Raw genomic sequence first — 22,997 nt, 5'->3', positions numbered from 1 at the left:
CTGAGGGGTGTGGCTGTTACTTAGCTATCCTAGCATAGAGCTCTGCAATGTAAAAAAAATATGCCCCCCTTACATTGGTGGTTAGTAGGAAGAATGCCCCCCTTACATTGGTTGTTAGTAGGAAGAATGCCCTCCTTACATTGGTGCTTAGTAGTAAGAATGCCCCCCTTACATTGGTGGTTAGTAGTAAGAATGCCCTCCTTACATTGGTGGTTAGTAGGAAGAATTCCCTCCTTACATTGGTGGTTAGCAGGAAGAATGGCCCCCTTACAGTGGTGGTTAGCAGGAAGAATGGCCCCCTTACATTGGTTGTTAGTAGGAAGAAAGCTCTCCTTACATTGTTGGTTAGTAGGAAGAATGCCCTCCTTACACTGAAATTCAGTAGGAAGATCCCCCCATACAGGGATGGTCAGAATGTTACCCTTGCAGACAGCTACAAAGATAACTGATATCATGCCGTTGACTCTCCCAAGTGGTGTTGGCCCCTGGACCTATGCACACACAATCAGATGGGAGGTCAATCAGCCACAGCTCAAGGAACCCTAGAATTCCACAGAACCCTTGATGAGAATGGATGGTATAGGTAGACCTGCAAACTCTGCACCAAGGTTACAATTTCAATTATAGGGCACTGAACAGTCATCCACATTCTCTTCCATTCAGAAAAAGTCCTCCGGAACCCTGAAAACGCCTTCGCTGTTTGCCAAACAAACTTTTGGCCAACAAATTGTTTCTGGAACGTAAAAAAAAAAAAGTGTTGGGCTCTCCGTTCTACAAATATATAAATTACACCCCCAAAAGCACTGGCAACTTTCATAATTACTGTATGCCATGACAAGTTACCTTTAAGAGAGACTTCATATTGAGGAAATGTATTTTAATGTGGGGAAGCAGATTGCTCACGTAGCTTTTGTCTAACGTTGCTTACAAGTCTTCTGCAATATCGCGCTGGCAGTGACGAAGAAAATCTAATTAAAGTAGAACACCAGATGCAAGATGTAATTCAATGTACTCTTCAAGACTCAGCTTGTTTTATGAGCATATGTGATGTACTAGAATCTGCTAAATGAGTTGCGCAAACAGTAATTTATTGAAGCGGGTGATGTTTCTAAAATTTATTAGCCAACCTATTATAATGCGCAGAACATAGAAAAAAAGCTACAGATCAGATCAGATGCATCGATCCCTTTATGTGTACAGTTCAATCAGGCATTGTTACCTAAATAGTGCAAATGTAATAAATTAAATACATACACATATAACACATTAGTTACTCTATCATGTCTGCGAGTCTTTTTCAATAATCTGTATTTATTGCTATGTGTCTATAATAGCACACCGGAACACAGTATATATCACTGCAGGGAAGTTATAATAGAGATAGCCCTAGATGTAAGATGATTGTCATTGGATGTGGCTGACAATAGACTAGAAATCAATTGTATGTCTGGAATGTACCCAATCTTTGTAGGCATCCAGTTATAGATAAGCAAATCATTTTTTTTTTCAAGTAGGGACTTGCAGCAAACTCTTCTGGTTTGCTCTACGCTTTGACCTTTGCTGGTGAACTGGTCCACCTTAACGATCCATAAAACTGAAATGACCGATTACTATGGTTTCCCCTTACAAGAGCTTCGTGTCTCATGTATCTGTCTTACAGTGTATGTATAGTCAAATCTTTCTTTTTAGTTTTGGAAAGAGCAGTGAAGGGTAATGCGCGCATTATTGCAACACACACAGTAATGCACATAACACGGTACCCCAACACTGGGTCGATGGCCACAAAGCAATGCACCGACATGCGGTGAGCTGCCAGAAATGATATATGTAGCATTTTTGGTGCGTTTCAGTGTGTTGGCAGCCCATTCAGGGTCTCAGGTGTTGTCAGTGATCTGGACAGCGGCACGTTCCTCCTCACAGCCGACAGTGACAGCCAGCAACCTGCGATCCCATAGTGACCCAGGTGGCCCACAGAGCATCGGGGGGACCCCTTTGTTCCTCGTCCTGGCCCCCCTGTGCCCCGGGCCCAATAGCGGCCAATTGGGTTGCTATGGCGATACTTACACCACTGATGGGAGCCCATTCATATTTAATGGGCTGCCATTGCACCCTATGATGCTGAAAAGAGCCCTTTCTTTTCTAACGCAATGCAGCTACTGTGTGTCGGGGCGCGCTACAAGGGAAATGCATTACCTTAGGGTGCTATTCAAAATGAATGGCAACACAAATTACATGTATTAGCACGATGCAGAAATGCAGGTAGGCACTTAGGGCCCGTTCACCCTGTGTGTGATGACCAGTGTTTTTCTGCGCTTGCTCAATGCCAGTCACTGCAAGGGCACATAGAATCCTATTATACCCTTGTAGTATATAATAGTGATAATGAAGGTTAAAAGAAAAACATAATTGTATAAGATTGATATACAATAATAGCAGATAAATAGTAATAATTAACGTTTTCCCTTGATATGATTTTTATACGTTTAGGCGCCATTATACTCGCCTGGAATCCTGATCTGCTGCTCAGAGCTGTATACAAATCTTTTTAGGAGCGTCTATCTGAGTTGTAGTTACTAGGAATTGCATTCCAGCCAAGCACTTAACTCCATTTTCCCACAAGTAGATCAAAACATTCCAATCTTATCAAAATGCAGGCTGAAGATACACCCACAGACACACTGTTCACCTCATCGTATGGGACTATATCCCCCTCAGGCTAATTACAAGGTTTCATTCCATGGACACAAATTGCATTATTGCCGATGTAAGAGAAACTTTTCCTGTATATGAAGAGCTGAGGAGGGCTTGTATTGATTGTATACAAAGTCTGATTTCAGATATGTGCCCCATATCTTTATGGTGTCTTCCCTTATGACTAGAAATCATTGTGGCCACACATGCCTAAACTCCACGTATAGTATAAATAAGTGAGTTCTATGGGTTGTTAAGTGTTTGTTTCCTTATATTTCTCCAGAATGTCCCCCAAAAATGCCCATCAACAATAGAAAATGGTCTGCCATGTTGGCCAGAGAGGGAGAAGGCATAAGAATAGCAACAGTTGGCAAACCTTTGTATAGACTACAACATGCAGTGGTATCAAAGTCCCACAGGCACTGCATATACGCCTACGCCTGCTGGACAGCGCAGAATGGTTTCATCGGCAAGGGGAGCCTTAAAGGAGAACTATGGGGTCAGTGTTTTTCCCCATAGTTCTCCTTAGGGTAACGTTGACAGGATCGAGAGGCGAGCGAACCCGGTATGTGTTCTCTCACCTCCCAATCTACTGAGCCGACCTGTGACAGTCTCATTGTCACAGGTCGGCTAGAACTATGAGGTGAGTGAAAAGCACTCACCTCATAGTTCTCCTTTAAAATTAAAATTAGGTGATGTCACCAGTGGTTATGGGACCAATAGAAATTTTAAGTCAATTTTACAAAATACTTTACTGATAAAAACCACATAGACAGCTTATTGAGGGTCTTCCCTATACTACCGCTGTAAAAAAAGAAGAGGGTTTTATTTAAGGGGAGCACATTGGTATTTACCCCACAAGGTCAGATTTTGTTCCCTCTGCACCCAAGCTTTACTTGACTCATTCTAACATAACAGTTTTTTTCAAAGATGGACACATACATGAGACAATTGCTTCCTCATCCTGTATATATCAGACATATATATCAGTGGACTATCTTTAGGTCTATGGCTGCAATTAAACCCCACTAAAGCATCCAGCTGAAAGAAATTCAGTATAGAGTATAGATCTATTTTTCTTTAAAATGACTTACTGTTGACTGACTCTCTGCCTGTGCTGGAAGTCTGTTCCAAGTATCAACTACTCTTTGGGGCAAATAATACTTTCTGGGGTTACTACTGAACTTTCCTCCTGCTAGTCTGAGGCTAGTCATGTTCCCATGATCCTAATCTTAGCTTCATATTGAAAAAACTGCCCTCCTGAACCGTAAGGGCCGGTTTCACACTACAAAGGCTGCGTTCCAGAGCGTTCGGCCTCTGGAATGCACTGGAACGCAAGCCGACTGGCTCCCTGCGTTCAGGGGCGGGAGGGGCCATGGTGGTGCATTGAAGTCAATGGCGCAATAAAGTAATGTGCCTGCGTTCCAGTCCAATGCGATCTGCAAAAATACTGCAAGCACTATTTTTGCAGATCACACTAGACCAGAACGCAGTGCCTGCGTTCCAGGTGCGGTTGATCGCACGGCAGGCAGGGGTGGTGGCTGCGGTGCCATTGACTTCAATGCACCGTCACGCCCCCTCCCGCCCCTGAACGCAGGGAGCCGGCAAGCTTGTGATCCAGAGGCCAAAAGCACTGGATCGTGGAGTTTGAGGTGTGAACTGGCCCTGAAGGTGGCCATACACTAGTACAGTGGTGACGAACCTTGGCACTCCAGCTGTGCCAAAACTACAAATCCCAACATGCATCTGCCTCTGGGTGTTATGTCTGTGGCTGTCAGAGCCTTGCAACGCCTCATGGGACTTGTAGTTCCAAAACAGTTGGAGTGCCAAGGTTCGCCACCACTGCACTAGTAAATTTTCAGTCAGAAATGTTTGTTTCTTCCACGAACCCTCGTTCGATTACAGCTCGAATACCCCATCACGCCTAGTCAAATGTTGATTTTGGAAATTGTTCGTTAGCCATACTAACCAACCAGTTTTTGTAGAACGACTGAAATAATTTCCTTTCGCGCTGTGCTGTGTTCTTGCTATGATTTTTGGCAAACAACAACCCCACTGTCTGATCGATTTCCGTTCAGTCAGAGAAAAATTTTGCAACCTGACCAATGGAAAAATTGTGATCACAATTTCAAAAACGAAAATTGATGATTTACCATAAACTGTTTGATTTTCGGTCGAAAGACTGTTCGTGTACGATTTCTGGACCAAATCGCACAATGTGTGGCCAACTTTACAGAAGAACTTCAGGCATGCAAAAATTAACCCTTGTAGTGGGGCTAACCCTGCACTGCAAGGGTTAAATGGCCATTGTTCTCCAAGGGGCCGGTGTTCAGAAGATATTCTCACCTGATCTTCAGTCGCCACTCAACTCTCTTCCCCTCCACTCTGGCTGTGGAATGTCTCTCAGCGTCCTCAGGTCTAATGCTAGTCAATGGACCTACATTAGACGCAATGATGTAGACTGCCGGAGACCGGGGATGAAGAGGTCAGGTGAGACTGAGGATCAGGGGAGTATTTTTTTTTTTATTTGAGCCCCCTAGACCACCAAATATGCACTTAACCCTTGCAGTTCCGGGGCAACCCCACTGCAAGGGTTAACTTCTTACATTCTTGGAGCTCTTGTTTAACCTTATTCACACTTAAGCACAAGTGTTTTCAGGCAATTTTTTAAATGCGGTTTCATGCCCGAGCAATGTTTTAGCCAATGGAAAGGCACTTACTAGGAGCAGCAGACAATTTTATTGCACAAAATTGCACGTCGCGCATGTTTTTGAGGTGCTCCCATTGAAGTTTATGAGCCAAAAACAGGCTATTCTACCAAAAAAAAAACTCCTGTCCTTTTTCCAAGGGACACAACGCTCAGGTGTGAATCATTGAAAATAATGCAATTCTTTCATGTTGGCCGTTGTCACGCTTTGGGAAATGCACAAAAAAAACAAGTGTGAATGGGAGATGTCCTCCCTTTACCATTCTTCCTCCAGGCTGTACATATTAAAGAAGGATTCTCCAGGGAATTACAAAACTAACCCCTGTAGAGGGGCTAACACTGCACGCCAAGCTTTAAGTGCTCGTTTTGTCTAGAGGGGTGAAAGAAAGAAGTTATACTCATCTGATCCTTGGTCCCTCTGGGCTGCTAGACTAGTCCCTGCAGCCTCATCTTTCCCGGGCTCCGGCAGTCCAGGACTGCTGACTTCCTCACGTCTAAAGGTCCCCACACACCTTACGATAATCGTACGATAATCGCGGGAAATCCCGCGGTCGTACGATTATCGTAAGGTGTGTGGAAGCCGTGCGACCTCTACTACTGTAAGGTCGCACGACTTTAAACTTACGGACATGTTCGAAAACCCGCCGAGCATCGTACGATGTTCGGCGGGTTTGTGGCATGTCCGTACGATAACAGCCGTACGGGCCGGTGTGCGCAAGCGCACACTGCCCGTTCGGCATTGCGGTCATCGGAAGCCCGCCCCTCAGGGGGCGTGGCTTGCGATCATCGCAAGTACGATCTGCCTATGCAAGATAGACAGATCGTACGTTTTTTTAAGTACCTTACAACCATCGCAAGACAAAAGTCTTGCGATGGTTGTAAGGTGTGTGCCCAGCCTAATGCAGGTCCATTGATTTGCATCAGACGTGAGGATGCCAAGAGACAGCTGGGGATAAAGGTGAGTGCTGACCACCGTGGGACTCATAATCAGGTGAGAATATCCACTTTAGACAACACAGCAGCTTAGTGGTTAGCACTTCTGCCTTGCAGCACTGGGGGTCCCAGGTTCAAATCCCACTCCGTACCCTATCTGGAAGCAGCTTGTATGTTCTGTGCTTGCGTGCGTTTCCTCCCACACTCCAAAGACATGCTGGAAGGTTAAATAGCCCTGTATATGTGTGTAATAGGGACCTCAGATTGTAAGCTCCTTGAGGGCAGAGACTGATGTGAATGTGCAACTGTGTAAACTGTTGGCGCTATATAATAAATATATATATATGTATAATAGACAAAATTACCACTTAACCCTTTCAGGGTTGGGGTAGCCCTGCTGCAAGGGTAAGTTTTTTTAGGTTCCTTCAATTTCTCCTCATACATTTTATCCCTCAGACCTTTCACCATTGTTTGTTGCCAGTCTCGGACATGTATGGCCCCTTCAGTCTTCCCATTCACATAGAGTATCTCAAGCACTGACTCGGCACCCCTCTCATAATGAGCTCTTTAGATAAATCCTTGAGAGTCTCATGCTTGAGTGAATGACGCTGGTTTTCCAGGACACCTGAATAGCCGGGGATGAATGAGTGTGTGTGAGCTCTTCAAGGGATGTTTCCTCCCCCTCATCTGACAAACCATTGAGGTAAGTCATATATAGCTCAGTAAATAAAACTCGCCACAAAACCAAATAACGCGCCTTGATTCACAAAGATTTATCACAAGGGTATTTATTTTGCCACAAGACTGTCATTTTTAACCCATTGGCTGACGATCCATACCGCCATACAGTGCTAGAGCTGGAGGAACCGTCTGCAGGAGCCTGTGTGACCCATTGATCATAGTTGCAATGCTCTGCAGGCTCAAATGCAATAAAATTATAAATGCATTTTTGTTTTCCTTTTATTGTTTGTACAGTTATTTATTAAAAAGGCAGACTGTGCCTTTAAAAAAAAACAAAGGGCTCCTCTTCCCAAGGTGATAGCTTTGTGACTTGAACCCGATTCCCAGAGATAAAACCAAGTGCCCGATTGATCGTAGTTGCAATGCTCTGCAGGCTCAAATGCAATAAAATAATAAATGCATTCTTTTTTCCTTTTATTGTTTGTACATTTATTATTTTTTATTAAAAAAGCGGACTGTGCCTTTAAATAAAAAACAGGGCTCCTCATCCCGGGGTGAAAGCTTTGTGAATTGAGCCCGATTCCCAGAGATAAAACCAAGTGCCTTGAAATCAGAATAGCGAATGTTATTTTCACAATACCAGACGGAGAGATCATCACAGATCTTCATCAATCCGTGGAGGGTGTCTTTACCGACCCTAGTATGATTGTATAGGAGGGCTGGGGCCTGGAAGACGTGGTTGGTCAGGGATTAGGTACACAGATTTAACATAGTGCAGCCAACTCTCATTCCTTAATCATGTCAATCACTTGTGTTCCAAATCCACCTTTCCCTGTTGTATGGAAAGAAGGAAAAGCAGGGCTGGATGGGAGGTGACTGTAGATAGTGAGGTGAGGCGGTTGCGCCTTTTTTCAATCCGCATCTGTCCGTTAAAGCGGAATTCCGGGAAAACAAAAAAGTAAAGTGGTAAATCTAAAGTTGATTGTACAAAAATTGTATGGTCAGATTATAACATGGCTGGTAAACCTTTATCTGGGCATACACCTATAGATTATAAGCAGACTTTCTATGGTCAGATGGAAAAAGTGCAACAGATTCCTCCATCTACGCTAAACTGTGTGGATGGAGGAATCTCCCACTGGGCCAAGATTCAGTATCTTGCTAGTCGGTCCCGCTGGCTCTCAAAATACCTGAACAATGCCTGCATCCAATCAGATTGTTACATCCATGCTGTGTTACAAGCAGAGACCTCTTGCTGAACTGGAAATGATTGAGCAGGTTTTATTACCAGAGTTGGGTTTAATCTCTGGACTTCAGTTTATCACATGTTTCTGGTTAATGCAGAATTGTTTTATTAGGAAACATGAGCCAATGAAGCTTCTTGTTGTCACATCCAGCACAGCAAATGTCTTGGGCACCGATAACACTGTGTGCAATGGATTCCTGTACAGACAGATATACAATGGCGGCCTCTTCCTCTAGGAACTAAGCTTCTCGATTTTGCCCCCCAGACAGACCACTAAATACTCTAAATAATGCATACAAGGGAGCTGTTTAACCTGCCAAAAGAGTTGTATTTCAGTCCGACCATCTATTCCTGAGATTTACACAGCTCTGCCACACAATGCAGTCCTGTCTGGCAGGGCAGGAGACGTGATTTTTCTCACATTCATTCACGGAACTTGTCCCCAGCCTGTGAATGTGAATGGACAGTGAAAGGAGAAGCAGCAGACTCTGGACTAAATCTCAGCACTCAGAAGAAGAGTGTATCTGTCTGCACACAGCTGATTGGCTCCTTGTGTTAATTCTCTGGAGCTGGAGGCTCAGTGTTTGCCTTCCCCTGCTATAGTGAATGTGGCTGGAGGTGTTATACGGGTGTATATAAGTTATCTTTAGGAAGGTAAGTTGATCATAGTGGGGGATGTTCAGGGTCATCCTCCTAATGGAAAACTATTTCATAACTGTCCAGAATGAGAAAAATCCTAAATATTTCTGACTCCCAGCCGGTGTGATATTCAGAAATGATCGGAATTTTCAACTACTAAATGTACGGATGAAGGCGAGGATGGCAACATGACGCAGCCTTTCACCCAAAATGCAATTTCTGTTCATTCTTCTTTAAAACCCGTTTCCAGGCAAACAAAAACGTATCCTTATAGTGGGGCTACCCCAGGACTGCAAGGGTTAAGTGCTTGTTTTGTTTAGGGGGCATTATTAAAGATGTTTTACTTACCTGATCCTCCGTCCTGCCGGCCTGCTAAACCGATCCACACAGTCTCTCCTCCCCTTCATTACAGCGGTCTAAGGATCACTGACATCATCACATCTTATGCAGGTCCATTGACTTGCATTAGACGTGAGGACGCCAACAGTCATTCCAGCGTCCAGGGCGGTGGGGGAGAGAGGTGAGCGCTGAGCGCCATGGGAGCCGGGATCAGGTAAGTAAAATCACTTTATTTGGGTCCCCTAGACAAAACAAGCACTTAACCCTTGCAATGCAGGGGTAGCAAAGTTTTTTTCTTTGCCCGGAGATATTTTTTCTTAACCCTTGCAGTGGGTCTACCCCCGCACAGCAAGGGTTAAGTGCCCTGTTAGTGTCTAGGTTATACTTACCCGAGCCACAGAGCCAGCTGGCTGCTACTTCGGTCCCTGAAGTCTGTCTCCTCCTATACTGCAGTTTTGGAATGTCCCTCGGCATCATCATGTCCTATACACTGTGTATAGAAGGTGATGGCACAAGGACCCCATAGACCGCTGCAGCAGAGAGGCTCCAGGGACCAGTCTACGTCAATCCAGTAATAGCACTTCCCAGTAAGTAATATACGTTTTTTTAAAAATAACATTATGGAAAGATGAATAATGATGAACTATGTCTGTCTATATATTGGATGATTTTAATTAAGGAAAAACATACCCTATAAATAACATGAAAACATGTGTTGATTCCATTGTATGGATTAATATTAATTTACATTGTATTATATGTTTAAAAAATAGATTATTGCTGAAAATCGATATATACAAACAAACAAAATAAACATCCCCCTGAAGAAGCCTGTGGGAGCGTAACGCGTAGGGGATTCATCTTATAGTGATATACCTGTAAAGAATTATATGAAATATAAATATGACCATGAATGTATAAACGATCAATGTAATATGGTTTGCAAATATACGTATCAGCAATAGTCTTAGGGATAGAGTAATGATAGTTTGAGATACACATAAGCACTTTTTCAAGTTGATTGATGTTTTATTGAACTGCATGATTTTTAGAAAAACAAGAATCTAAATAAATATTTATTACCGGTAATTATATTTATCTGAGTCCTTTCTAAACACACTCCATCACAATATTTATATTGTAAATGGTTTTCTAAGGGACCAGTCTAAAAGACAGCTGGCTCCGAATATCGGCTAAGTATAACTTTTTGATTTAGCACCTAGATAAAAATGAGCACTTAACCCTTGCAGTCACGGGTATCCCCACTGCAAGTGTTAATAAAAAAAATTGAGCCCTGCTTTAAGAGCTCATGCACACGGACAAAAAAAGGAGACATGGGCGCACCGCGTGAAAAACGGATGTATTTGCAGTGTCCAGGAGCCCCGACTGCTAAATTTTTGTGCCCATAAGATTGCATTGACAGAATACATTGTAGGTGGGTATAGGCATGTGAATGCAAGTACCGGCATTGGCATGTATATGGGTGTAAGTTCCCAAACGTAGAAGTTTTGCGTTCAGGAGTTTACACCCATACACATGAGTGTATGAACTCTGGTACATGCGTTTATACTCATATACCTGCATACAGCATATTCTGTCAATAGAATCACTTTGAATACCATTGGGGACACTAGTTCTGGTAACCACCAGGCATTTCCACCACTTTGAAGGGATTTTCCTCACTTTGAAGGGATTTCCTCTCACTTCCTGTTGTGAATATTGCACAGGAAGTGAAGAGAAATCTCCCTAATGGGACACAGAGTGCAAATCCAAAACCCCCAAAAAAACTTTTGGCTTCAGTTCTGCTTTAACTGCTTAAAGTTTTGCAGTGTGTACTGAGCAGGGTTGCCACCTTTTCTTCCAGCGAAACCCAAACACTCTAGCGACGCACGGATATTTTTTTTGGGAGAATGAGTCGCGGCTTATTCATATGTAAATAGCGCTGCCCATTCATATGTAAATATCACAGTTGAGACTATTTTCAGTGGGGGAGCCAATAGCCCTTATCTTAATTTTGGTTGCCCCCGTCTGCCTGACCTCTTTGTCCAAGTTTCAGCTGCCGTGAAACCCGGACACAGCATTCAAAACCCTAGTACTGAGCTAAACCTGTAGATATCTGTTCCTGAAGGTGCACTTCACCCACATATTTCAGTTCTAGGTGAAGCCTGGTAGATCTAGTTACTGTTTGGATTCTTCAAACTCTCGAGGACTCCCGTGGCAATAAAATGCTGCTGTAGTCCCTGGTGTAGTCCCTATCACCTTAGAGGTTTGTTGGTCGACCATATTTTTCACGGAGGTGTCCTTCAAAGGGAAAGAATACTGTATTTCCTGTTAGCCAATATTTTGAGTTATTATTGCAATGTTTATATAAAATTAATCTTTGATCTCACTCTTAAATTTTGCCTTGTACTGTATCTGTGTACAGAGTTTTCCAGGATAGACCCCAGAGAAAGCTTTGTCTATAGTAGCGATGGCGCACCTACGGCATGTGGGGCCTTCTCTGCTGGCACGCAAGCATAAGCTTGAATCATCTGTCAAAGTGACCAGTATTACCGAAAATAAACACTTTGCAAATGTTTCCTCTATAGCGCCGACTCCTGTCACAGGCGGAGTGATACCAAGTGCACTCTGCCTGTGAGGAATCGATAGTGAAAGCGTGCTTCGCTCATTCTGGCCAGCAATTGGTTAGCAAATTGCTCTTGGAAAGGTAGGGCACCCCCGATTGCCCTGATCACCATATTTTCGTACATGAATACATGTAAACTGTTCTACATGAAAAAGTGTGGATTGTTGTACATTATAAAAATAAAAATAAAAAAAAAGGACCTACCCCGAAAATAAGACCTAGTGTGTTTTTTTGAGCCCAAAAAAATATAAGACAATGTGTTATTTTTGGGGAAACACGGTATCTAAAGATCATAGAAAAGAATACACATTCTCATTAACAGAGCATATCAGATAGGTGGACATAGACTTTGCTGTCCTCTGGGGGAAGGATGAGGACTTAATTGCTGTTTGCTTTAGACCAGAACGAGCTGGATGTTTCATAGCATGTTGTAGTTTCTATTCATCCAGTTCCATCCAGCTTTGTTGACATCAGCCATCAATAAGAGAATTATCTAAGCGAGCCATTGTACGGAAACCACTCATTATTTCCTTCCTGTGAAAACTTCAATGACACCGTAGGACAAGGACAAAGCAAGAGCATGAAGAACCAAGAATCTACAAATAATGAGACCTTTATTCATTTCAATTGATATTAAACATGGCTGCCAGAGTTCCGGATGAATAAAAGTCCTTATCACAGTAGAGCAGTTGTATAGTTGGTTACCATCAGGCTAAGTTCACAAAGCTGGGTTTTTTCTTGTGATTATAGTTTACATAGGACATCCCCTGAAAACTACTTAAAGGAGAACTATGAGATGAGTGATTTCCACTCACCTCATAGTTCTAGCCGACCTGTGACATTGACACTGTCACAGGTCGGCTCAGTAGATCGGGAGGTGAGCGAACAGACACCGGCGTTCGCTCACCTCTCGATCCTGTCACGGCTCTCTGCCGTGACAGGGGAGGGGCTGGATTCCCCTCTCACCGCTCCGATCCGCCAGCGCTGACTGGCGGAACGGTCAGGGGAGGGGGCGGGTACAGCTGGCTCTGCCTCTAGATAGGCAGAGCTAGCTGTCACTCACGCAACTGGGTGGATCTCGACATCGATGTCGGGATCCGCTCCGGCTGCGGCGTTTCAGTATACCGCGAGCTGTAGCTCGCGGTATACTGAGCTTAGGGTAACGGGAGGACGCTAGTTTGTGTCCTCCCGTTACCCTAAGGAGAACTATGGGGAAAAACACTGACCCCATAGTTCTCCTTTAAAGTAGTTTTCAGGGGATCTAGCAGCATCTGGCTCTTTTCTCCCCAGCCTTATGGTCCCTGGCCACCTTGTTCATTCATTGGATTTCACTTCATTTCATCATGGCGGCTCAGCATCACATGTGGACATTACCTAGGGTGGTCCTCCAGACTGACGCCCGTCCATCAAGGCATATTAATATTTGCGTAACTCCTCTCAAGAACCTGTCCACTGCTTGCATCAGAGCTCTTGAGAGCAGTACTGAGGCCGGGTGCTGTGATGGTTTCAGCAAGCGATGTACAGCCCCCTGCCGGACCCTCCCACCAGCTATGATCTGCCTGCATTGCATAGAGAAGTGCAGAGACATGTGATGTATGTAATGAAAATGGAAAGGTTTGGGTTAAAAAATGAATTAGCAGGATGATGAGGGGGGAGGAAGGAACCAGGGAAGGCAACATATAAGCAGATTTAACTTCAGCTTTTGTCTAAAGGTGCCCATACACTGTGTGATTATCGCACGATAATCGCGGGAAATCCCGCGATCATACGATAATCGCAAAGTGTATGGCAGGCGTGCAACCGTTTTTACTGTACAGTCGCACGTCTTTTGTCTAAGGAGCATGCTCGGAAGACAAATGCCGAACAGGCCGGTGTGCGCACGCGCACACTGCCCGTTCAGCATTGTGGTCATCGGAAGCGCGCACCTCAGGGGCACGGGCTTGCGATGATCGCAAGTACATTCTGCCTGTCCAAGATGGGCAGATCGTACGTTTTTTTTATTACTTTACAACCATCGCAAGACTAAGGTCTTGCGATGGTTGTAAAGTGTATGGCCACCTTAGAGAGCGCTGCCAAGAATGTGATCTGGCGGAGTCAGCGCCGCGTGTAACAGCTGCGTGATTTGGCCGCTGCTGACCATCATGGAAGGAATGGCATGGAAATACACAGCGATTGTTACAAGACAATACGCGGTCTGTGTGCCGGTCTGTGCTGAGCTCAGGGTCAGGCTGAAACTACAAGCATAACGTCATGGCCCACTAAGCCAGAGATAAAGAAAATACTTTTCGAATGCAAAGAAATTTCTCACGGGTCGGGTGAGCTAAGGCACAATAAAACAGGGGTGGGCAACTCCAGTCCTCCAGGCCAGCTGTGCTTTAACTTGAAATCTCATCATGCTTCTGCCTTTGGGAGCCATGCCTGTAACTGTCAGTCTTGCAATGCCTCATGGGACTTGTAGTTCCACCCTGGAGAGCCGCAGGTTGCCCACCCCTGCAATAAAACATAATATGGAAAGTTAACATGCCGCTTCCAGGGAAACTATAGTGTACTCTCTGTAAACAATTAATGCTGTGAAAGTGAATGAGGCAGCAAAGGACCTGCAGTGGGTGTGTTTTGGAACAACAGTTTTGCAATATAAAAAGGGAGGAAAAAGGAGTTCTCAGATCACTAGATAAAAGACAAAATGGGCAGCGTGGGCTGATGCAGTACAGCTATGCATGAATGACACCTTGAACATGTAGGCTGCGCTTGGCGTATGCATCTCAAGTAGGGATGCACAGATACTTTTCGAGTACCAGTGCAGATACTTGGCATTTTCATGAGCACTACCAGGGTTGCAGCGGTTGCAACTGGGACCTGGCTCTGGCACTCCACCACTGTCCTGAAATCATTAGTCTGTATTGTTTTAGAAAAACTGTCACATGACAATAAACAAAAATGTATCAGTACTCGTACTTGTAAGTACTCGGCAAGTACCAGTACTCGTAAAACTGGTATCTGTGCATCAATTTATTTATATTTATAAAAACAAAATCGTACGTTAAAACCGAGATATACAAATCCCAGGAGCTCCGTGTGCTCCTTACAAATGACAGCTGCCTCCTAACTTTTGAATTTTTCTCTAGTGTAGTCTTGGAGCTCACAAGTATCTGTACATGTACTCGTACTTGTACCGAGTACTGCACTTGGTATCTGTGCAACCCTAATCTCAAGTATCGATTTTCAATTGGTAAAGTGCACATAGTACTCCGGCTACACAGTGATACATTACAGAGCACTAGACATGTGCGATTTGTTTCGTTCCAATATTCCAAAATTCAGACATTCGGACACATCCGAACTTCCGAATCCCAATGCATCCGAATGTGTCCGAATTTCTGTTTACGAATTTCAGATCCTGTCCATATTTTGTTCAAAAACAAAACTGAATCGGACATGTGACTTTTCTGGCCAATCAGATGTGTTTTTCAGTCTGTGTTATTCGAGTCTGGGATCCATATACATATATTACTAAAGCGGAGGGTCCCAGACCCGAATGGCATTCAACCAATGGGAACTCCAGGCAGAATAACACTTAACCCTTGCAGTGGGGCTACCCCCACACTGAAAGGGTTAAGTGCTCCTTTTGGTATAGGGTCTAAAATAACAAAGTGATATTCATCAAAACCTTGGTCCCACCTGGCTGCTAGACCAGCCCCTGTAGCCTTTCTTTCCCTCTGCTCCAGCGATGGAATAACCATTGGTGTGCTCATGACCAATACACTGTATTGGACGTGGTGACTCACGAGCTCCTAGACAGGTGGAGCAAAGAGGAAGAGGCTGCAGGGACCGATCTAGCAGCCCGGCAGGACTGAGGTTTGTCTGAGTATAACTTTGTTATTTTAGACCCTATATCAAAAGGAGCACTTAACCCTTTCAGCGTGGGGGTAGCCCCACTGCAGGGTTAAGTGTTTTTCTGCCCAGAGTTCTTCTTTCAAGTGCAACCAGGAACATCCTCTGTGCTACAGTATTGGTTAGAATGCAGGCCATGAACATAGAAGAAGTATGCCCACTTTATATTTATAATGAAAATCTATAACAGAGATATTCATAACGACTGTAACATGTATTTGTGTCTCTTCTCTCCATAGGAAAAATTGCCAAAAATGTCTCTAAGCAAAGAAGGAGCCCATAAGAAATGGGTGAGCCTAAAGGAGAAGCTCTCCCCCCAAGAGCAGGACCAGAGCGAGGCTAACTTAGAGAATGCAGATCCTGAACTTTGTATTCGTCTTCTCCAAATCCCATCCGTGGTGAACTATTCTGGCCTGAAGAAGAGACTGGAGAGCAGCGATGACCAATGGATGGTGCAGTTCCTGGAGCTCAGTGGTCTGGATCTTCTGCTTGAGGCCCTTGACAGACTGTCAGGCAGAGGAGTGTCAAGGATCTCTGATGCACTCCTCCAGCTCACTTGCATCAACTGTGTCCGAACGCTAATGAATTCCCATAAGGGGATCGAGTATATTGTCAATAATGACGGTTATGTCAGAAAGCTTTCTCAAGGTGAGATTAGAGAACTTTGGTAGTTATGTGTTTTGAAACGTGGCATGGTAATCCTTCCTCCTATGAACCTTGTCTTGTTCCTATGCCATTCCATCTATATTCCCCATCCAACCTTAAACTATATAATGCATCATTACAGAGGACCTAGCATCAGATATAGTTTGCATGCATGCACAGTACTCCCAATCATTAGAGATGAGCTCAAGTTTGTACCTGAGTTTCTGAACCCAGAAATGCCATGGGGCCATCCACCCAATCAGCTGCATGCTAGGGCATTCCCTGCCCTCCCTGCATACAAAAAAGATGCTTGTGCTGGCCTAACGTGACCACATGACCATAGTAGATCAATGCCATTAACCAAACATAGCCATGTGGCCATATAAGTTCAATGACATCACTGCATCCAGCTCCTTTGCAAACTTGCAGCTGTGGTGCAGGAAATACCCTGGCCCACAGCTGATTGGACGAGCAGGCCTATGCCCAGCTTCCTTCTGTGTTTTGGAAGAGCTCAGGTTAGCGCCGGGTTTGGGCCGACCTGATCTCATCCCTACCCATGACAATGCCTTAATCTGATTTTCTTATCAGAGGGACAACACCATATTTGTTCAGGTATCATTCGGGGTCACCATCTTCTTCCTTGAATGAGACTACTTCCGGTACACATAGGTTTTGCATCTTTTCACACTGATGCCACCACTTTTGTGATCATTGGGCTATTTTCTGCAGCATGGGTTGTAGCCAAAGCCCTCAAGGTCTTCCATTGTACAGCCTGCAACAAAAAGGTCTTGCATACAAGTTTATTGGCTCTCCAAAGTCTTCCGCCCCCATGGGCAGCCCCTAAACTTCCTCCACTTAGCCAGTCACAGAGGAGCAACTGGGAAGCGGGAACATTCAAGGTGACAGCCGGGTGATCCAATATTTGAAGCCCCTCCATTATGAGTGACCCGCCTAGGCTCAGGTGGTGCCTGGATGAGTGCCATGTGCCCTGGATGGTGCTCTAGCGCAGTGGTTCTCAACCTGTGTAACCTCAGGACCCACATTTGTTCTTGGTCATTAAGTCGCGACCCAAGTCGCACTGCAATGGAACACACAATACTGCGTTCCCGCGCATTTTAAGCAATCGAACTGTGGGGTGGAGGTGCGTTTGGGGTACCATTCAAAAGATCCACCCAGTCTCCATACCTTACAAGAACTGGAGTTGATCCTCAGCCTGGGGTCCATTGTGGGCTGCTGTACTGTGACAGAGCTTCATCCATAGGTGCATTGCTTGTACAGCTCCCTTTGCATGCCCTGTAGAGGTGCCAGGAGCCAGAATGTGACATTACTCCGGTCCAGGCACCTCTACAGGACACATGAGGGAGCTGTACATATGGATGCACTCCTCATGGCCATAGCCCCAGTCCATCCCACCTCAAGCTGACACTCTGCACCGGGCAGCATATTTTAAATGGCTGTTTGGCGCGCAAGAACTGACAGTGCTGCGCTAGGAGGAGGCTGAGGAGCCTCTCACTTAGAAAAGTAAAAGGCATGTGGCGACCCACTGAACATGGGGTCACGACCCACTTTTGGGTCACGACCCACCAGTTGAGAACCAAGGCTCTAGCGCATGTCCTGAGAACAGCAATTGAAATGCCTTGTTGTGAAACGATAGATTGCTGTAACAAACACTTGAAGTACCCACCATGCCACAGTAAGGGCTCATTCCCATGGACGCAGATGCAGGTTTATGTCCATTCAGCGGAAAATACACCAGTATATTCGGTGCCCGGTAGTCCCAGCTGTTGTGTCAATAGGATTGTATGGATACAATACCCTGTATCAGATACACGTGTAAACGCAAGTACCAGCATTTACACATGCACACTTATGGGTGTAAGTATGGGCGTAAATAAATATTTATTTCTAATGCTCCTCTAGTGCTCATAATGGGGTATTTTACAAATAATACATTTGCCCTGAAAGGAAAATATACAAAGAACGTTCGTTTTTGCTTCTATTGGCACAGAGCAAACATTCTCAGAGATTCACATAGTGAATAGCACTGCAAATTGTTTATCAATAGACCTCCCTGCGGTCTATTTCCTATGATCCTCAGCTACATCTAGTGGCCATAATGAGAGATTCCCAAATAATATATTTGACCGGAAAAGAAAACATACAAAGAACATTTGTTTTTTCACAGAGCAAATACTCTCATAGATCCACATAGTGAATGGAGCTGTAAGTTGTATGTATATAGACCCCGATGGGTTCTTCCAGTCTGTTTCAACATTATCATACAACCCAACTTTGCCAAATTGGTCCAGTGGATGCTACCTAGAGGGATGTTCTGGGTAGACACTAGATCCCTCCCAACAACTCCTTGTTATAGAAGCTTTTTAAAGGACACATGTGATTTATTACTCCTGTTTATTGGTCTTACCCTACCATGATCTGAATGTATTTCTTTTCTATACAGCGCTGGACACATCCAATGTGATGGTGAAAAAACAAGTGTTTGAGCTGATAGCAGCCTTGTGTATCTACTCCCCGGAGGGGCATGTCTTGGCTTTGGATGCACTTGAGCATTATAAGGTACATTTTCTTTTGACCCTCAATCTGAGCTCTTCCACGTCCTGGTCATTAGGAAATCTTTGCATGGCTTCTATGCTCACTTTTCAGGTACTGTGAATTGATAATTAGCATTCTGAGGGCAACAGAAGTGACCACATTGTCCAGTGACTGTCTGATGAGATGTTTGTTTAAACATGAAAATATGATTTACATTTGACTGCAGCCAGATATAGAAACAGATCAGTTGCGTATTCATTAAACAAATAGAAATACAGTAAACTCTCCGTTATCTGGTATTCAACTAACCAGAAGTCTCATCTAACCAGAAAAAAAATCCCCTGTGTACTCACTGTTCTGCTGATCTACAGCATGTATTATGGTTGTGTGTCTATTGTCTTAATTTGCTTTTGATTATTGCATTTCAATATTAATATGAAGTCAATACAGAGTTTATGTTCTGCTATGGTATAGTATGGGGTATGGCATTAGTTAGACCTTTTTTTAATAGTAACTCTCAAGCAACCAGAAACTACATTTAACTGGAATCTGCCAATCCCCGTAAATGCCAGATAACGGGGAGTTTACTGTACTTAAACCTGTCTTTATTTTGGCTTTTTGTAATCCACTGCACAGTGCAGGGGGCAGCACCCAAAGTCAAGCAGGGCTTCATTGCTCTCAAACAGTCTGAACACATTTAGGGCCCTTTCACACCAATTGCGGTGCGTCCCAGAGCAGTAGCTGCTGGAACGCACAGCAATCGTACACTAAACGTCTCCCTTTGTTCTGGGGCAGGAGGGGGCGTGGCGGTGCATTGAACCCCCCCCTGCAGCCCCCCAACTCCTGCAGTGTGTGCAATCAGACGCGTAGGAAAACATTGCCTGGGTTAAAAAATAGAGCATGCAACTCTTTTTGCGTTTGCAGTTGTGGCTGCGGTGCCATTGACTTCAATGCCCCGCCACGCCCACTCCTGCCCCAGAATGAAGAGGGGATTTAAGTGTGTGATTGCTGTGCGTTCCAGCAGCTACCGCTCTGGGACGCACCGCAATTGGTGTGAATGGGAGAGGGGGAGCTCAGTGATGACCTCATCAGTATTCTGCTGTTCCTTTATCTTCTATTAGCATGAATAAAGGAGCTTCCATTGCTGACTCATTAGTTAGTGGCATTTACATTGTGAAGACCAGAAAAGGGTGGTAACATCTTTAGAATAAAAAAGACAACAATTCGGCCCGGCAATATCGGTGTGCCATTTGGCAGACTGTGCTCAACTAAAACAGGGAGAGGGAGTGTGTCCCTCCTGCGAGTCATTTAGCTGAATACAAAATGCAATCTACAAATACAGCATGCCTTTCTTTTTTATCTGGAAGCGCAGCATGAATATGCAATAGACATATCTACAGATGTATTTACAAGTTATAGACGATTCTCACATTTTGCATAACAACATCCCTCCCTTTTATAAAACATTTCTTTCCAGTCAGGCGCTCTCTTTGTTTCTGCCTGCGTATAAATAGCTGTACACAGAGGAGCAGAGGGAAAGCAGCATAACATGAATAAATGAATTAACAAATGTATGATGTTACTGCATATTATGCTCTATAAATTGGAACCTGGGATTACTCAGCGCAGTCTAATTAAATGCAACATGTGTTTTGGTTCATAAATCCGGCTTTTTGCATTGCACTGGGATTCACTGAAATCTACAAGACAGAACAAAGCGTCTGACGGCTGCAGGGGACGGATGTTACTGGGGCTCGACTCCCACCTTCCTGAGACGGGAAAGAGGGACACCTATTAGCACAAAGTATGAGGGGTAGAGCAAACACACCCTGCCACGCCCCCAGCTGTATAGGCCATGAAAAAAAAATAACAAGGGCTCTGTTAAGGCGTTTCCTTTGCATTGCAGTGCATTGTTCTGCACATAACCGTGCTTGTGTTAAGGCAGCTCATTCGTTTTGAACAGGCTGCTGGCAACCACAAGGAAAGTTTAACCCCTTGCCGTCCGCCCATCGTACAACTACGGGCAGACGGTGAATCCCCGGGCACCGCTGTCCCCCCTGCAGTGCCCGGGACCGAGAACAGCGGCTACTAGTAGAGAGAAGGAGGAGAGATCCGCATTCCCCATCGCTGATCTCTCCTCCTCTCTCTAAAGGCGGAAGTGATGTGTATTACCTCACCTCCGCCTTTAGCTGTCATTTCTCTGGCTGCAATAGCCAGAGAAGAAGCTGGTGAAGCAGATCTCTGCTTCATCAGCTTCTTTGGGGGTTCCCAGGTGACATTAGGAGTCTTGGAGACCCCTGATGTCTCCATAAAGAGGACCTGTCAGTGTATATTGGCGATCACATAGGGGTTTTTTTAGCCCCCTATGTGATAGCAATCAAGTTAAGTGTTAAAAAAAAAACACCCCAAAAAAAGTTTTTAGGTCCCCCGCCCCCGCGTGCATGCACTTATAAACGTAAATATGCCTACGTGCAAAAACGATGATTACGCCACACACATATTACATATCGGCATGACTGTCGGAGTGAGAGCAATAATTGTAGGGCCATTAATCACTGATAACACTAAATTGATGAACGGCAAAAGCTTTTAAAGCGTCACCTGTGGCCAATTTTAGGCATGGTTGTTTTTTGCGACATGGTGAAAGAAAATTCACATTGAATAGGAACATGATCTGCTCCTTTTAGTAAATCAGGGACCATGTATTTTATTTCTGTTAGGCACCCTTGGGAGCCGGGAGACTGCGTGAAGTCGACCAGTTAACAGGGCAGCAACTGTCAAACTTTATGGGGGGTCTATTTATAAACAATTTGCAGAGCCATTCCACGTGTGAACCTTTGTGAATATTCGTACTGTGCGAATAGAGGCAAAAATGAAGGTACGTCATATATTTTCTTTTCAGGTCAGATGTAATGAAATGCCGCATTATGGCCACTAGTTGTATAAAATAAGTATTATGCAGTATTACATTACATTACACTTGACCTGAAAAGAAAATATACTAAGAACATTGTTTTTGCCTCTGTTTACACAGAACATACATTTAAAGAGATTTGCAGGGCAAGTGGCTCTGTGCATTGTTTATAGGTAGACCGCCAATTAATCCCTGACTCTCAAATCGAATAGTCAGATTTACATAATTTAGTGGGGCAAGTCAACATCAAAAGTTAAGCTTGCCATACACTATGTACTCTGATTGTACAATTTCCTTTTAGCTTTACAAAAACGATGTGATATGAGGACAAATCTAACAATTTATTTAAATCCTGCGGGGCCTTGTACTACATAGTTTATGGTAGTTCTAAAGTAGCCTTAGTCTACACAGCCATGAAAATGCAAAAGTGAGGGAATTTTAACATTTTAGAACAAGAACAAAAAGCGAGGGTATTTTTTCCCATGGGGACACCTTTTTTGGGGACAGTTCTCTAGAAAGGAGATATCCACTCACTTCCTGTTGAGTCTCCAGGACAGGAAGTCAAGGGAAACCTCCCCAATGGGTCACAAACCGCCAAAGAACTGATAAGGTGTTTAACCCTTCCCTTCTTTATCCAAAACTGAAACAAATGTTGTGCTTAGAGATGTACTTTAAGGCCGAATATTCAGATCCTTGCCTAATCCCGGTAATTATTATTCCTCTGGCTGGAGCCACTTCAGGAAAAAAACGATGTGTGGCCTTGAATTAATGGCCGCCCTTCATTTATTTATGAAATGTATTACTTTAAGCACGATGTCCGCTCGCTCCCAGCGTATTATCTAATTATAGTCACTACATGCCGTTCTCCAAACCTCGGCTCCCTAAGCACCCTCGTATACCGAGTGACTTCTCCGCTTGGAAAATTATCATTTTTATTGTAATTGGTTGGCCAGAGACATTCGCTGCTTGTTAATTAATTTGGGAATATTGCTCTGGTGCCCATGGAAATCAGATGTGGAATTTTTGCATATAATATTATGATGTTGGGTGAATAGAATATAAATCAGCCCCAGAGTGTTGGGAAATCCAAAATGTTATAGATGTCACCACAAAGTGGGGAAAATCTTCTAGC

The 22,997-nt window shown here is 44.2% G+C and overlaps 1 protein-coding gene across 1 annotated transcript in view; it reads left to right on the top strand.

The window, feature by feature from the left end:
• LOC108787148 (inverted formin-2-like) overlaps nucleotides 1–22,997 on the top strand; it is a 40,428-nt gene that overhangs the window by 11,159 nt on the left and 6,272 nt on the right. Inside the window, exons 2-3 of the mRNA XM_018556624.1 lie at nucleotides 15,993–16,401; nucleotides 18,860–18,975. Coding sequence (XP_018412126.1) covers nucleotides 15,993–16,401; nucleotides 18,860–18,975 — 525 coding nt within the window. The remainder of the gene's footprint in view (nucleotides 1–15,992; nucleotides 16,402–18,859; nucleotides 18,976–22,997) is intronic.

This window comes from Nanorana parkeri, unplaced genomic scaffold (assembly GCF_000935625.1).
Source record: "Nanorana parkeri isolate BGI_ZX_2015 unplaced genomic scaffold, ASM93562v1 scaffold12, whole genome shotgun sequence".
NCBI classification, from domain to species: Eukaryota; Metazoa; Chordata; class Amphibia; order Anura; family Dicroglossidae; genus Nanorana; species Nanorana parkeri.
Note: the sequence above shows the minus strand (reverse complement) of the source record. Positions and strands in the feature narration are given on the sequence as shown.